The 17,781-nt window shown below is 37.8% G+C and overlaps 1 protein-coding gene across 2 annotated transcripts in view; it reads left to right on the top strand.

Moving 5' to 3' along the window:
- The window catches only part of RAB23 (RAB23, member RAS oncogene family), a 51,287-nt gene extending 46,016 nt beyond the window's left edge, over nt 1–5,271 (top strand). For both annotated transcript variants that reach the window (XM_016185306.2, XM_016185308.2), the window contains one exon: nt 2,854–5,271. In XM_016185306.2, coding sequence (XP_016040792.1) covers nt 2,854–2,993 — 140 coding nt within the window. In that variant the 3' untranslated portion in view covers nt 2,994–5,271. The remainder of the gene's footprint in view (nt 1–2,853) is intronic.
- The last annotated feature ends 12,510 nt before the right edge of the window (nt 5,272–17,781 follow it).

Raw genomic sequence — 17,781 nt, forward strand, 5'->3', positions numbered from 1 at the left:
TTATGACTACAAATTTATAGGAGTGTACATAAACACCATTCCCACCACCAAAAGACTGTGTCCCACCCCCTTCCCCCCCCCCCACCCCATGAAGCTGAACATCTACCCTTGCCCTCCACCCAGGTTTTTTACTTTGGTGCCCTACTACAAATTTAGTCAGATCCTGCTTTGAGTTTCCCTTTCAGATCTTCTTTCTCAACTTCTGTTTATGAGTGGGATCATCCCGTACTTGTCTTTATCTTTTTGACTTAGCTCACTTAACATAATTTCTTCTAGCTCCATCCAAGATGGGTCAGAGAAGGTGGGTTCATTGTTCTTAATAGCTGTGTAGTATTCCATTGTGTATATATACCACAGCTTTCTCAACCACTCATCTGTTGTTGGGCACCTGGGTTGCTTCCAGGTTTTAGCTATTATGAATTGTGCTGCTATGAACATAGGTGTACACATACCTTTTTGGTTGGGTGTTATGGAGACCTTGGGGTATATCCCCAGGAGAGGGATTACTGGGTCATATGGAAGGTCCATGTCTAGCCTTGTGAGAGTTCTCCAAGCTGCTCTCCAGAGAGGCTGGACCAATTTACATTCCCACCAGCAACACAAAAGATTCCTCTGTCCCCACAGCCTCTCCTGCATTTGTTGCTGCTGTCGTTTTTGATCTATACCATTCTCACAGGAGTGAGGTGGTATCTCAGTGTTGTCTTAATTTGCATTTCTCTGATAATCAGCGACCTAGAACAATTTTTCGTGTTTGTTAGCCTTTTGGATCTCCTCTGTAGTGAATGTTTTGTTCATATCCTCTGCCCAGTTTTGGATGGGGTAATTTGCTTTTTTGTTGCTAAGTTTTCTGAGCTCCTTGTATATTTTGGTTATTAATTCTCTTGTCTGATGTATGGCATGTGAAGATCTCCCATTCTGTGAGAGGTCTCTTTGTGTGATGGTTTCTTTGGCTGTGCAGAAGCATTTCAATTTGATGTGGTCCCACTGATTTGTTTTTGGTTTTGTCTTCCTTGCAATTTGGTTTGAATCAACAAAGATGTCCTTGAGGTTTAGGTGGGAAAATGTTCCACCAATGTTTTCCTCTAAGTACTTGATAGTTTCTGGTCTGACATTCAGGTCCTTGATCTGAATGGACCTTTTGCTTCTGGTGAGATAAAGTGGTTCAGTTTCATTGTTGTGCATGTTTCAACCCAGTTTTCCCAGCCTCCTTCCTCCATTTAATACTCTGGGCCCCCTTATCAAAGATTAGATATCCATAGGTGTGGGGGTTTACTTCTGGGCTTTCAGTTCTGTTCCACTGGTCTGTGTGCCTATTTTTGTTCCAGTACCAGGCTGTTTTGATGATGGTGGCCTTTTAATATAGTTTGAGATCTGGCAGGGTGATGCCTCCACTTCTGTTTTTTTCCCTCAAGATGGTTTTGGCAATTCTAGGTGTTTTCTGGTTCCAGATAAATGACTGTAGTTTTTATTCTATTCTCTTATTAAAGAAGCTTGGTGGAACTTTGATGGGTATTGCATTAAATTTGTATATGGCTCTGGGGAGAATATTCATTTTGATGATATTTATTCTTCCAATCCATGAGCATGAGATGTCTTTCCATTTCTTGGTATCAGTTTCTAATTCATTTTTTTTATGCAACTAGAGTTATTGTTGAGAATCAGTGCCTGCACAGCGAGTCCACTACTCCCAGAAGCCTTTCTTGTTCCTTTTTTTTTTAAATAGAGGCAACAATTGAGAGGTAAGGTGAAATAGAAAGTAATAGAGGTATCTGCAGCCCTGCTCCACCACTTGTGAAGCTTCCCTTCACATGTGTGGTCTGGGGACTTGAACCTGGATACTTGTACATGATAACATGTATGCTCTAGCAGGTGCACCACTGCCCAACCCCATGACTTTTACTTTTTAAATTATAAACTTTTTGTTAACAAAATTTGGTCTCAGTTATCTCTTTACCACAACTAGTATCTCTTGTTTTTATGAGACAAATACTAAATAGTTCACAATCCTTTATATGTTCAGTTTAAACTTGAAGTTATTTTATAGTTTAACCCTTTTATTTATTCATCATTGTAATTACCTGTAGACCATTTTATTGTTTTAATCTAGCTACAAATGCCCTATACTGCTCTCAGCATTGTATGATGTAGTTGATTTATTAACACGAACTTTTACAAATACTGTTATTAGCCATAAGTCAGGCATTCTTAAGGAAGTTAATATAAAGTTTATAAATGGAATTATTAAGCTATTGAATTACTGATTCTAGATTTAAATGTTAAGATTTATTTTATTTATCAGTGAGAGAGAGAGGGTGGGGGAGAGAGAGAAGGAACACACTGGAGCATCACTGTGGTACATGCTATGCCAAGGATTGAACAGGGAACTTAATGCTTTTAAGTCCAGCATCCTATCCACTGTGTCACCTCCCGGGCCACTGATTTCAAATTAAAAAGGATTTCAGGAAAATGTGTAGAGCATGTTACCATTTGGGTAGAAAGGGGGAGGAAATATATATATTATATATATATATATAAATAATGTATACATATATATTAATACATATATGAATAAGTATGCAGTATACCTTGGAAAGCTGGTGGCATGCTTGCCTTGATGCCTTGCAGGGATTGGAGGAATGTGGCATTTAAGGGGCTGGTGTGGGAGAGGTACTTGCTTCACCCTGGCTTTTGTTCATATAACTTTGAACTATGTATATTGGCTCTGGAACATAAAAATGAAAATTTAGAATCGTCAGTATTACTGATGTACTAAGAAGCTGGATGTAAAGGCTGCAACAGGTAAACCTAACATATTGCAGTGTCAATCTCTGTGTTTTCTCTCAATTTATGCAGGTGTCTTTAATTCATCCGGTGGAAATCACTTGGGTCAGAATTCAAGTACCCTTAATGGTGGAGATATCATCAATCTTAGACCCAACAAACAGAGGACCAAGAAAAATAGAAATCCTTTTAGTAGCTGCAGCATCCTCTAAATATTTCAGGGAGAAAACTTTTTTTTATTGTGCAGTTCAGTAAGAAATACATCCAGCTGTCATGGTATATCACAAGTGCTTTTGGAAAGCTTTGCTCCTAATGATTGTCTGAAAGTTGACAGACTTAGATATTGTTCTGTAGTACTCTTCAAAAAGGAGTAAGATCTCTAGTGGAAAAAATTACTGCCTGATGGACTCTTTTAAAAAATTTTTTTATTAGACAAAGCTTCTATTTTTTGAAGGAATGTTGTTAACAAATGTCAAAAACAGGTTTTGCCGAATTTTAAATTCTGGCAAACAGATGCAATGTCTGAATATATTGATACTGGTTTTAATACTGTGGCTCCAAGAAGGATAGAAAACATTATTTTTCTTTTTATTGGTCATCTAACTTTACAGGAAAATAGTATAGATTATGAATACTTACCAAAATATAACACTGAAAATGGTAACCCCTACATCTTGCCAGACTGCATTAGTATTTTGGCAATGTGACTTGTGCAATATCTGTATAACATGTAATATGGATGTGTGCATGCAGATGGGATTTGGTACTGAAGTATCATCTGGAGGTATGAGCAGTATTTAAGGAAACATAGAATCTAATGAATCCATTCATAAAACCATTTAGACATTGTGTGTATGTGAAAAGTTTTTATTTTCAAATAAGAAATTCTAGACATATATTTTGCAAAATGAGCTTGAATTTTAAAAGAAGCGCTTTGTGCCAAAAAGTATCGGACCTAATTTTTACAGTGCTTTACTATCAAAATTTGTATAGTTTGTAATCTCTTTTAAAAGTAGCTTTTTTTCCCTCTCTCTCTCCCTCTCTCTCTTTGGCAGGGTAGGTAAAAGAAGACTATAAATGTTTTAATACTAGAATATCTTCCCAGATGAAACTTTTTGCAAAATATTTTTTGGTTGTCCATCTGTTTTCTCAGTGAGGTTGTGCTGGTCAGATTCCCTTTGAAGATACAGCACGTCTACAGTTACTCCTTATGTTCAGTGAAGTGTGGTGGTGGTGCATCAAGCTGCTGACTGGAAAATGCAGTTTTGAACTTATAGAATTATGCTGACAGGTTTTTTTTAATGCACAGAGATGTCTTTTGTCTTAAACCACACTATGGATTTTATAATGTCTGACAATTCCCAAGCATCTTTTCCTTTACACATTTTGTATGGTATTTTAAGGTTGTAACTTAAAATTTCTGTAACCTTCAGTTTACAAATCACTTTCTCAAGAGCTCGGTCAGCACTAGATACAAGATAATTTCTGCTAAAGAATCATTTTAATGTGTAGTCATATGGCAAAGCTTGCATTTTGTGACCTGGGACAGTAGCCTTCCAACTAAGATAATTGCATAACTAAGATAATGAACTCTGTTAAAACTGATTATCATTTATCTATAACTTTATTTTTAACCCCTTCCTGGATTTTACAGGTTTTCAAAGTATGTAAAATTAATTTTTCTTGAAAAAATGTGTCATTCTTTTATTGTTTGTACTAAATATGTATTATATATATATATATTTTTTTTTTTAAGTCTTCCATCTGTACGGTCCTTCTCACCCTGTCTAGATGAATATTGAGAATACAGAAAAAAATTTCTGGTTCATGCCCTTTAAGTAGTCAAGAGAGAATCCTTTTCTTTTCAAAATATTGGAATAATCTGATGTTAATCTGATGTTATCTATTTCAAAATAATATAAAAATGTATATTTTTATGTCACCATTTGTTGCCGCTCCCATTGCTGGCAGTGGGATAGGTGCTGGGGTGGGGGTAGGAATCTCAGTTCCAGCTATGTTGGGGAAAATAGTCAGTTCCTGTTAGTGACTCATCTTTTCTATTCTCTTTAATTTCTGCATAAAATATATTTTGCAGCAAATAATCATACTGCCTTTAGTGCAGAAAAAAATCACTTCATATCCTATGTTATAGTTCTGAGTCATATTAGTTAAGTGTGTGGGTAAAATCTTGTACTTTTCTGTATAAAAAAAGATTACTTTTCTGTAATCTCTGATAATGTTTGCGATTTCCCTGATGTTTGTTATGTAATTCTATGTATGTAGATTTTGTTCTTTCTATAACTGAAGAGGGGTTTTTGTTACACATTTTAATTTTTAATTTGCACTGATATATTTTAAACATAACCAAAATTAGTCATTTTACACAATTGAGTATTCCTGAAAATCAGCCTCAAATGATATGTTAAATACTTTCTGATTTTAATTAATTCTAAAGCTCTCAAAATTGATATTAAAGTTTTTTTCTCTTAAGACCCTTGATTCTCTTAAGTAACTTTATTGCTAATCTCAAATGAGTCATGGATGCTAAAGAAGTACTTGTCTAAGACTCCAGGATATTATTCATATATACTCTAATATCTATTACATTATGGCTAATTTTTAGCATACAGACACACAACTTTGAAATCATTGCTATATTTCAGCGTACCTCAATTTTTTTTTTTTCTTTTTTTACCAGAACACTTAAGTCTTTGTTCTATTAAACAGCATACAGAATAGAATAGATAGCTAGTCTTCACTTAGTGGTCTGCTTGCTTTCCAGCTGCTCTGAGTTATAACCAGATTTCGAATGAGTCTGCAGTATATTCAATATAAGAACCTTGGTCATGGAAACCAGCATCACAAGGGCTCAGCTTCAAGCACTATTAAATCACCGCACTCTATTTAAGTCTCATTCCTGCAGTCAGTTAGTCCACACTATACTAGTGTTTTTGGCCTATGTATATTAATAGTACTTTATACCCCAAAGCACAACCTATTTTTATTACAAAACAACACTGAATGAATATTAAAAATATATTTGAAATGTAGGGGCCAGGCAGCGGCACCCCTGGTTAAGTGCACACATTCCAGTGCGCAAAGACCCAGGTTCAGGTTCAAGTCCTGGTCCCCACCTGTGTGTGGGAGCATCACTAGTGGTGAAGTAGGGGTGCAGGTGTGTCTCTCTGCCTCTCTCCCTCACTATTTCTCCCTCCTTTTTAATTTCTATCCAATAGTAAATAAATAAAAATATTTTTAAAAGATCATATATATGAAATACTACAAAAGATCCAAATGTGACCTTAAATTGTCTCAGGATGGTTGACAAACCTACTACCAGTAATATCATTCCTGAGATAGTTAATGAGTGCTCCTCATTCATTAACAAATTTATTTATCCACCAGGTTTCAAGAGGGGAACACAGTCACTAAGTATTGCCATGTAAGGCAGTATAGTGTTTTTTTATCTACCCAGATTTAAACACACATGTACTTTTTCAAAATAAAATAAAATCAGTACTACCCAACAGAGGATGAATGTCTTTGCTAGCTGTGAAAGGAAGTTCAGTGATTGTTTCTGAAGTTGACAATACAATGCTTAGAATGCACTCTTTATTAATTTCCCCCACTGTGTCTTTTAGTAACTGGGACCTTTTCTGAAGATCTTAGGGGAGATGCCATCAGGACCTAGTACTCTAACTTAAAAAGTAAACTAATTTATCAATAGCATAAAATATTGCTAGCCTCCTTTCCAAAACCTCAGTTACTGGTAACCTGCTGAAGTACTCCTATTACTGTATTATTAGGTTATCTTTTTTTGTTTTTTGTCTACAGGGTATTGCTGGGGCTGGGTGCCGGCGCTATGAATCCACTCTTCCTAGCAGCCTTTTTTTTCTCCAATTATTTTATTTATTTATTTATTTATTTATTGCCTCCAGGGTTATCACTGGGGCTCAGTGCCTGCACTATGAATCCACTGCTCCTGGAGGCTATTTTCCCCATTTTGTTGCCCTTGTAACCCTTGTTGTCATTATTATTATTGTCATTGTTATTGTTGTTTTTGGATAGGACCGAGAGAAATGAAGAGAGGAGGGGCAGACAGAAGGGTAGCGAAAGCTAGACAGCTTCAGACCTGCTTCACCACCTGTGAAGAGACCACCCCCCCTGCAAGTGGGGAGCCAGGGGCTCGAACTGGGATCCTTATGCCGGTTCTGCGCTTTGTGCCATCTGTGCTTAACCCTCTGCGCTTCCACCCGACCCCCTTTTTTCATTTTTTATTGGACAGAGCAGAGAAATTGAGAGGGGACAGGAAGATAGAGAGGGAGGGAGAAAGACAAACGCCTGCAGACCTGCTCCACTGCTTTTGAAATGACCCTCTGCAGGTAAGGAACCGTGGACTTAAACTGGGATCCTTGAGCGGGTTCTTGCGCGTTGCTTAAACCTGTGCACTCTGGCCCTGGTCCTCTCTCTCTCTTTTTATTATTATTATTATTAACTTTTTTTTTCTTTATTGGGGAATTAATGTTCAACAGTAAATACAATAGTTTGTACATGCATAACATTCCCCGGTTTCCCATTTAACAATACAACCCCCACTATGTCATTTATCATCCTTCATGGACCTGTATTCTCCCCACCCACCCACCCACCCCAGAGTCTTTTACTTGGATGCAATATGCCAATTCCATTTCAGGTTCTACTTGTGTTTTCCTTTCTGATTCTGTTTTTCAACTTCTAGCTGAGAGTGAGATCATCCCATATTCATCCTTCTGTTTCTGACTTATTTCACTCAACATGATTTTTTCAAGGTCCATCCAAGATCGGCTGAAAACGGTGAAGTCACCATTTTTTACAGCTGAGTAGTATTCCATTGTGTATATATACCACAACTTGCTCATCCACTCATCTGTTGTTGGACACCTGGGTTGCTTCCAGGTTTTGGCTATTACAAATTGTGCTGCCAAGAACATATGTGTACACAGATCTTTTTGCATATATGTGTTGGTTTCCTTAGGATATATCCCCAGGAGAGGAATTGCAGGGTCATAGGGTAGTTCCATTTCTAGCCTTCTGAGAGTTCTACAGACTGTTCTCCACAGAGGTTGGACCAATTTACATTCCCACCAGCAGTGCAGGAGGGTTTCTTTGACCCCACAGCCTCTCCAGCATTTGCTGCTGTTACCTTTTCTGATGTATGACATTCTCACAGGAGTGAAGTGATATCTCATTGTTGTCTTGATTTGCATTTCTCTGACAATCAGAGACTTAGAGCATTTTTTCATGTGTTTCTCAGCCTTTTGGATCTCTTCTGTGGTGAATATTCTGTCCAAGTCATCCCCCCATTTTTGGATGGGGTTATTTGTTGTCTTGTTGTTGAGTCTGGCAAGCTCTTTATATATGTTGGTTATTAAACTCTTATCTGATGTATGACATGTAAAGATCTTCTCCCATTCTGTGAGGGGTCTCTTGGTTTGGGTAGTGGTTTCTTTTGCTGTGAAGAAGCTTTTTAATTTGGATGTAGTCCCATAGGTTTATACTTGCCTTAGTCTTCTTTGCAATTGGATTCGTTTCATTGAAAATGTCTTTAAAATTTATGCGGAAAAGAGTTCTGCCAATATTTTCCTCTAAGTATTTGATAGTTTGTGGTCTAACATCCAAGTCCTTGATCCACTTGGAATTTACTTTTGTATTTGGTGAAATACAGTGATTCAGTTTCATTCTTCTGCATGTTTCAACCCATTGTTTCCAACACCATTTGTTGAAGAGACTCTGCTTTCCCCATGTAATAGTCTGGGCCCCTTTGTCAAAGATTAGATGTCCATAGGTGTGGGGCCTCATTTCTGGGCTCTCAGTTCTATTCCACTGGTCAGTGTGTCTATTCATGTTCCAGTACCAAGCAGTTTTGATGACAATGGCCCTATAATACAGTTTGAGATCTGGGAGTGTGATGCCTCCAGTTCTGTTATTTTTTCTCAAGATTGTTTTGGCAATTCTAGATCTTTTCTGGTTCCAGATAAACATTTGTAGCATTTGTTCTATTCTCCTAAAAAATGTGCTTGGGATCTTGATGGGGATAGCATTAGATTTGTAGATGGCTCTGGGTAATATATTCATTTTGATGATGTTAATTCTTCCAACCATGAACATGGAATATCTTTCCACTTCTTTGTGTCTTTTTCAATTTCTTTGAATAGTGACTCATAATTTTTAGTATACAAGTCTTTCACTTCCTTGGTTAGATTTACTCCTAGATATTTTATTGTTTTTGTTGCTATAGTAAAAGGAATTGATTTCTGGATTTCAATTTCTTCTAACTTAGTGTTTGCATAGAGGACTGCCACTGACTTTTGAATGTTAATTTTGTAGCCTGACACCTTACTGTATTGTCTGATGATTTCCAAAAGCTTCTTGCTGCATTCCTTAGGTTTTTCCATGTATACTATCATGTCATCTGCAAATAAGGAGAGTTTGACTTCTTCTCTTCCAATCTGTATCCCTTGAATTCCTTGCTCCTGCCTGATTGCTATGGCAAGAACTTCCAACACTATGTTGAATAGTAATGGTGATAGTGGGCAGCCCTGTCTAGTACCTGATCTGAGTGGAAATGCTTCCAGTTTTTCACCATTGAGTATGATGTTGGCTGTAGGTCTGCTATATATAGACTCCACTATCTTGAGGAATTTTCCATCTATTCCCATTTTTTGTAGTGTTTTGATCATAAAGGGATGTTGTATTTTGTCAAAGGCTTTCTCTGCATCTATTGATATGACCATGTGGTTTTTGGTCTTGCTTTTGTTGATGTGGTGGATCACATTGATTGATTTATGTATATTAAACCAACCTTGCATGCCTGGGATAAACCCCACTTGGTCATGATGAACAATCTTTTTGATATACTGCTGTATCCGGTTGGCTAGAATTTTGTTCAATATTTTAGCATCTATGTTCACCAGAGATATTGGTCTGTAGTTTTCTTTTTTGGTTGTGTCCCTGTCTGCTTTTGGTATCAGGGTGATGTTGGCTTCATAGAAGCTGGAAGGGAGTATTCCAGTGTCTTCAATCTTCTGGAAGACTTTTAAAAGTAGAGGTATTAGTTCTTCTTTGAAAGTTTTGTAGAATTCATTTGTAAAACCATCTGGTCCAGGACTTTTATTTTTGGGGAGATTTTTGATAACTGTTTCAATTTCATTAGCTGTGATGGGCCTGTTCATGTTATCCACTTCCTCTTTACTTAGTTTTGGAAGTTGGTAGGTATCTAGGGAATCACCCATTTCTTCCAGGTTCTCTAGCTTGGTGGCATATAGTTGTTCATAGAAGCCTCGCATGATATGTTGAATTTCTGCAGTGTCTGTTGGGATATCTCCTCTTTCATTTACTATCCGATTTATTTGGGTCTTCTCTCTTTTTTGTTTTGTGAGTCTGGCTAAAGGTTTGTCGATTTTGTTTACTCTTTCGAAGAACCAACATTTACTTTCGTTGATCTTTTGTATGGTTTTCCTATTCCCAGTGTTATTTATTTCTGCCCTAACTTTAGTGATTTCTGTCCTTCTGGTTGCTTTAGGATTCCTTTGTTGTTCTTCTTCTAGGTCTTTAAGATGTGCAATCAGGCTGTTTATTTGTGCTTTGTGTTGTTTCCTAATGTGTGCTTGTATAGCTATGAACTTCCCTCTTAGGACTTCTTTAGCTGTGTCCCAAATATTTTGATAGCTTGTTTCTTCATTTTCACTGAAGTCTCGAAACATTTTGATTTCTTCCTTGATTTCCTCTTTGACCCAGAAGTTGTTAAGAAGTGTACTGTTGAGCTTCCACATTTTGGCACTGTTAATAATCTTTTGTTGATTGTTAAGTGTTAGTTTAATTCCACTGTGGTCTGAGAAGATGCTTGGGATGATTTCAGTGCTCTTGAATTGGCTGATGCTGTCTTTGTGGCCTAACATATGGTCTATCCTTGAGAATGATCCATGTGGATTTGAGTAAAATGTGTATTCCAGTTTCTTGGGATGAATGACTCTGAAAATGTCCAATAGTTCTAGTTTATCTATCTTTTCATTTAGCTCCATTATGTCTTTACTGATTTTCTTCCTGGATGATCTGTCAAGTTGAGATAGTGGGGTGTTGAAGTCCCCTACTATGATTGTGTTACTGTTAATATATTGCTGTAGCTCCTTCAGTAGAAGTTTGATGTATTTAGATGGCTTCTCATTGGGTGCATAGATATTAATAATTGTTAAGTCCTCTTGATTGTATTTAGATGGCTTCTCATTGGGTGCATAGATATTAATAATTGTTAAGTCCTCTTGATTGACTGATCCTCTGAGCATTAAGTAGTGTCCATTCCTATCTTTTTTAATCTTATCTATTTTAAAGTCTATCATGTCAGATATGAGAATAGCTGTTCCTGCCCTTTTTTGTGGGCCATTGGCTTGTATGATAGTTTTCCATCCTTTCACTTTAAGTCTGTGTTTGTCTTGTTGAGTTAGGTGAGTTTCCTGTAGACAGCATATTGTTGGGTTGTGTTTCCTGTAGACAGCATATTGTTGGGTTGTGTTTTCTGATCCATCTTCTGTGTCTTTTAATAGGTGAATTCAGGCCATTGACATTTATTGATATCAAAGATTGAAGATATTTTAACCCCATTCTTGTAGAGTTTTAGAGTGTTTTGATATATGTCCTATTTGTGTTGGTTGTTTATAGGAGACCTTTCAGAACTTCTTTCAGGGCAGGCTTGGTGATGGTTGCTTCCTTCAACTGTTGCTTGTCTGAGAAGGTTTTGATGCTTCCATCTAGTCTGAATGACAGTCTAGCAGGATATAGTATTCTTGGCTGAAAGCCTTTCTCATTGAGCACTCGATAGATATCTTGCCATTCTCTTCTGGCCTGTAGTGTTTGTATGGAGAAGTCTGCTGCTAATCTTATGGGTTTTCCTTTGTAGGTGACTCTTTGTTTTTCTCTTGCAGCCTTCAGGATCCTTTCTTTATCCTTATTCCTTTCCAATCTAAGTATGACATGTCTTGGTGTCTTTAGGTCTGGGTTAATTCTGTTTGGCACCCTCTGGGCTTCTTGAATCTTTATGTCTTTAGTGTTGTCTAGACTAGAGAAATTTTCAGCTATTATGGCCTGGAGAATGCTTTCTTCCTCCCCTTCTCTTTCTTCCTCTGGTAAGCCAATAATTCGTATATTGTTTCTTTTGAAGTCATCCCATAGGACTCTGTTGTTGTTTTCAGCATCTCTTAATCTCTTTTTGAGATCTCTTACTTCTTTTTTAGTTGTCTCTAATTCATCCTCAATCTTGCTAATTCTGTCTTCAGCCTCATAGATTCTATTCTCTCTGCCCTCTACTGCTTGCTGGAGTTCATCTATTTTGTTGCCCTGCTCTGATACTGTTTTAGCTTGTTCAGCTAGTTGCATTCTTAGCTCAGCGATTTCAGCTTTCAGCTCTCTAATAACCATGAGATAATTAGAATTTTCTTCCATTTTCTCATTTGTTGTTCCTGCATTTCTGATTACAATTTTTTCAAATTTTTTACTCACTCCTATTATTATTTCCTTAGCTAATGTTTGGACTTTGAACTTGTTGTTTTTTGCTTCACCCTCTGGAGGACTTTTAGCTGGACTCTTGTCCTGGTTCGATTCTCCAATATTTTTTCTTGTTGTTTTAACCATTTTATATATGTTAACAGTTTTTTCAATCCCTGAGTTGGAGCTCAGTGGTGTAAAAGCCTCTTTTTTTTCTCTTCCCTGTAGGCTATGGGAGCCTGAGGGCTTTTAAACTATCAATAGGCTTCTTAGCTTAATCACTGACTCCTGACCAAGAGATAAAGCAGGGTGTGGCAGAGATAAACTAGTGGTTATGCAAAGAGACTTTCACAGCCCCTCATCTATGCCACCGAGGTATAGGTCTTCTCCTGAGTTTCCTGGTTAGATCTCTGTCCCCTGGTGTCCCTCCCTGTTGCTGCTCCAGATTCTGAGGGTAGTAGCAATGGAGACTCAGAGTTGCACTTAGTGAGTCTCTGGGGAGTCCTTTCCTCCCTTCAGCTGTCCCCTTGTTGTGGAGCAGACTGGAGGTGGTTTCTCCACTGATAAACTATTGAACTGTTAGCAGCCACTTAATCTCTCCTTAGGCCCCTCTCTGCTCTCTGTCACCAGCCGCGCGTGTTTGTACTCACGGGTGATTTACTGGGTTCCTGTGGTCATTCTAGTCCTGTCTTGTTTCGGTCCGGGTGGTCTCCTTTGGTATTCCTAGCTGATCCGGGAGGGGAGAGGAGAGGAGAGGAGAGGAGAGGAGAGGAGAGGAGAGGAGAGGAGAGGAGAGGAGAGGAGAGGAGAGGAGAGGAGAGGAGAGAAAGTGATCTGCTGCTCTTAGGTCCGCCTCCGGAAGTCTAATCTGAATGTTAATTTTATAGCCTGACACATTACTGTATCGTCTGATGATTTCCAAAAGCGTCTTGCTGGATTCCTTAGGTTTTTTCATGTATATTATCATGTCATCTGCAAATAAGGAGAGTTTGACTTCTTCTCTTCCAATCTGTATCCCTTGAATTCCTTGCTCCTGCCTGATTGCTATGGCAAGAACTTCCAACACTATGTTGAATAGTAATGGTGATAGTGGGCAGCCCTGTCTAGTACCTGATCTGAGTGGAAATGCTTCCAGTTTTTCACCATTGAGTATGATGTTGGCTGTAGGTCTGCTATATATAGACTCCACAATCTTGAATTTTCAATCTATTCCCATTTTTGTAGTGTTTTGATCATAAAGGGATATTGTATTTTGTCAAAGGCTTTCTCTGCATCTATTGATATGACCATGTGGTTTTTGGTCTTGCTTTTGTTGATGTGGTGGATCACATTGATTGATTTATGTATATTAAACCAACCTTGCATGCCTGGGATAAACCCCACTTGGTCATGATGAACAGTCTTTTTGATATACTGCTGTATCCGGTTGGCTAGAATTTTGTTCAATATTTTAGCATCTATGTTCACCAGAGATATTGGTCTGTAGTTTTCTTTTTTGTTTGTGTCCCTGTCTACTTATGGTATCAGGGTGATGTTGGCTTCATAGAGACTGGAAGGGAGTATTCCAGTGTCTTCAATCTTCTGGAAGACTTTTAAAAGTAGAAGTATTAGTTTTTCTTTGAAGGTTTTGTAGAATTCGTTTGTAAAACCATCTGGTCCAGGACTTTTATTTTTGGGGAGATTTTTGATAACTGTTTCAATTTCATTAGCTGTGATGGGCCTGTTCATGTTATCCATTTCCTCTTGACTTAGTTTTGGAAGTTGGTAGGTATCTAAGAAATCATCCATTTCTTCCATGTTCTCTAGCTTGGTGGCATATAGTTGTTCATAGAAGCCTCGCATGATATGTTGAATTTCTGCAGTGTCTGTTGGGATATCTCCTCTTTCATTTACTATCCGATTTATTTGGGTCTTCTCTCTTTTTTGTTTTGTGAGTCTGGCTAAAGGTTTGTCAATTTTGTTTACTCTTTCGAAAAACCAACATTTACTTTCATTGATCTTTTGTATGGTTTTCCTATTCCCAGTGTTATTTATTTCTGCCCTAACTTTAGTGATTTCTGTCCTTCTGGTTGCTTTAGGATTCCTTTGTTGTTCTTCTTCTAGGTCTTTAAGATGTGCAATCAGGCTGTTTATTTGTGCTTTGTGTTGTTTCCTAATGTGTGCTTGTATAGCTATGAACTTCCCTCTTAGGACTTCTTTAGCTGTGTCCCAAATATTTTGATAGCTTGTTTCTTCATTTTCATTGAAGTCTCGAAACATTTTGATTTCTTCCTTGATTTCCTCTTTGACCCAGAAGTTGTTAAGAAGTGTACTGTTGAGCTTCCACATTTTGGCACTGTTACTAATCTTTTGTTGATTGTTAAGTGTTAGTTTAATTCCACTGTGGTCTGAGAAGATGCTTGGGATGATTTCAATGCTCTTGAATTGGCTGATGCTGTCTTTGTGGCCTAACATATGGTCTATCCTTGAGGATGACCCATGTGGATTTGAGTAAAATGTGTATTCCAGTTTCTTGGGATGAATGACTCTGAAAATGTCCAATAGTTCTAGTTTTTCTATCTCTTCATTTAGCTCCCTTATGTCTTTATTGATTTTCTGCCTGGATGATCTGTCAAGTTGAGAGAGTGGGGTGTTGAAGTCCCCTACTATGATTGTGTTACTGTTAATATAATGCTGTAGCTCTTTCAGTAGATGTTTGATGTATTTAGATGGCTTCTCATTGGGTGCATAGATATTAATAATTGTTAAGTCCTCTTGATTGACTGATCCTCTGAGCATTAAGTAGTGTCCATTCCTATCTTTTTTAATTTTATCTATTTTAAAGTCTGTCATGTCAAATATGAGAATAGCTCTTCCTGCCCTTTTTTGTGGGCCATTGGCTTGTATGATAGTTTTCCATCCTTTCACTTTAAGTCTGTGTTTGTCTTGTTGAGTTAGGTGAGTTTCCTGTAGACAGCATATTGTTGGGTTGTGTTTTCTGATCCATCTTCCTACTCTGTGTCTTTTAATAGGTGAATTCAGGCCATTGACATTTATTGATATCAAAGATTGAAGATTTTTTAATGCCATTCTTGTAGAGTTTTAGAGTGTTTTGATATATGTCCTATTTGTGGTGGTCTGGTTGTTTATCAGAGACCTTTCAGAACTTCTTTCAGGGCAGGCTTTGTGATGGCTGATTCCTTCAACTGTTGCTTGTCTGAGAAGGTTTTGATGCCTCCATCTAGTCTATCTTGCCATTCTCTTCTGGCCTGTAATGTTTGTATGGAGAAGTCTGCTGCTAATCTTATGGGTTTTCCTTTGTAGGTGACTCTTTGTTTTTCTCTTGCAGCCTTCAGGATCCTTTCTTTATCCTTATTCCTTTCCATTCTAAATATGATATGTCTTGGTGTCTTTAAGTCTGGGTTAATTCTGTTTGGGACCCTCTGGGCTTCTTGAATCTTTATGTCTTTGATGTTGTCTAGACTAAAGAAGTTTTCAGCTACTATGGCCTGGAAAATGCTTTCTTCCTCTCCTTCTCTTTCTTCCTCTGGTATGCCAATAATGCGTATATTGTTTCTTTTGAAGTTATCCCATAGGATTCTGTTGTTGTTTTCAGCATCTCTTAATCTCTTTTTGAGATCTCTTACTTCTTTTTTAGTTGTCTCTAATTCATCCTCAATCTTGCTAATTCTGTCTTCAGCCTCATAGATTCTATTCTCTCTGCCCTCTACTGTTTGCTGGAGTTCATCTATTTTGTTGCCCTGCTCTGATACTGTTTTAGCTTGTTCAGCTAGTTGCATTCTTAGCTCAGCGATTTCAGCTTTCAGCTCTCTAATAACCATGAGATAATTAGTATTTCTTCCATATTCTCATTTGTTGTTCCTGCATTTCTGATTACAATTTTTTCAAATTCTTTATTCACTCCTGTGATTATTTCCTTAGCTAATGTTTGGATGTTGAACTCGTTATTTTGTGCTTCACCCTCTGGAGGACTTTTAGCTGGACTCTTGTCCTGGTTCGATTCTCCAATATTTTTTCTTGTTGTTTTACCCATTTTATATATTATGTTATGAGTTCCCTTTATCAGTACTTTTCACATTATTGATCACTATTGCCTGGATTGACCTGTGTCTAAGTAAGTTAACTAAAGGGTTCACAGTGGTGGAAGTTAACCGTTATTTCAATCCCTGAGTTGGAGCTCAGTGGTGTAAAAGCCTCTTCTTTTTTTTTTACCTTCCCTGTAGGCTATGGGAGCCTGAGGGCTTTTAAACTATCAATAGGCTTCTTAGCTTAATCACTGACTCCTGACCAAGAGATAAAGCAGGGTGTGGCAGAGATAATCCAGTGGTTATGCAGAGACTTTTACAGCCCCTCAGCTATGCCACTGAGGTATAGGTCTTCTCCTGAGTTTCCTGGTTAGATTTCTGTCCCCTGGTGTCCCTCCTTGTCACTGCTCCAGATTCTGAGGGTAGTAGCAATGGAGACGCAGAGTTGCACTTGGTGAGTCTCTGGGGAGTCCTCTCTTCCCTTAAGCTGTCCCCTTGTTGTGGAGCAGACTGGAGGTGGCGTCTCAACTATAAACTCCTGAACTGTTAGCAGTCACTTAATCTTTCCTTAGGCTCCTCTCTCCTCTCTGTCACCAGCCACACGTGTTTGTACTCACCAGTGATTTAGTGGGTTTCTGTGGTCATTCTAGTCCTGTCTTGTTTCAGTCCTGGGTGGTCTCCTTTGGTAATCCTAGTTGATCCAGGAGAGGAGAGGAGAGGAGAGGAGAGGAGAGGAGAGGAGAGGAGAGGAGAGGAGAGGAGAGGAGAGGAGAGGAGAGGAGAGAAAGCGATCTGATTATTATTTTTTAAAGCAAAATGAAGTAGCAAGGTGAAAGTGTTCCCACACTGCACATTCATGTAATGAACAGGTAGAATTACTCAGCTTTAATTGTTACACATGTCATGTGTAACTGCTTTCACTCTTTAGGTTTTCATGCTGAAGCACATAAGCCTATCATACAAATGAATTTATTTGCTGACAGACAATATTTAAAATCACTGTGGGCTGAAATAAATATTCAATCACCTAACTCCTGGGTTGCTTGATGATTTGGCTATTGAAATCTTTAGTAGGTAGTGCTCTTTTTTTTTCTCTCTTGAAATATCTCTTATAGGATGATGGTGAGTGGTCTTTTAAACATAAAAACTTTGGATTAAAAAGAAAATTGAACCCCTTCTATATTTTTGTTACTATTAAATGATGCTTTTGTAAATTTGGGTGGGGAACTACTTTTATGTATTATTGTTAATGGGTTGCATTATGTCCTCAATCTTAATTTAAAATATACTACATAATGAAAAATTCATGAAAGGAGAATTCTAATAATAAAAATTGCATTTTAAATCTAGAAGTTTGTGTGATAATGTATTACCAGTGGGGGATCTAATAGTGAAAGGTATAAAGGGGGACCAAGCGGTGGCACACTTGATTTAGTGCATATTACCATGCACAAAGGCT

The sequence above is a fragment of the Erinaceus europaeus genome, chromosome 4, assembly GCF_950295315.1.
Source record: "Erinaceus europaeus chromosome 4, mEriEur2.1, whole genome shotgun sequence".
In the NCBI taxonomy this organism is placed as follows: Eukaryota; Metazoa; Chordata; class Mammalia; order Eulipotyphla; family Erinaceidae; genus Erinaceus; species Erinaceus europaeus.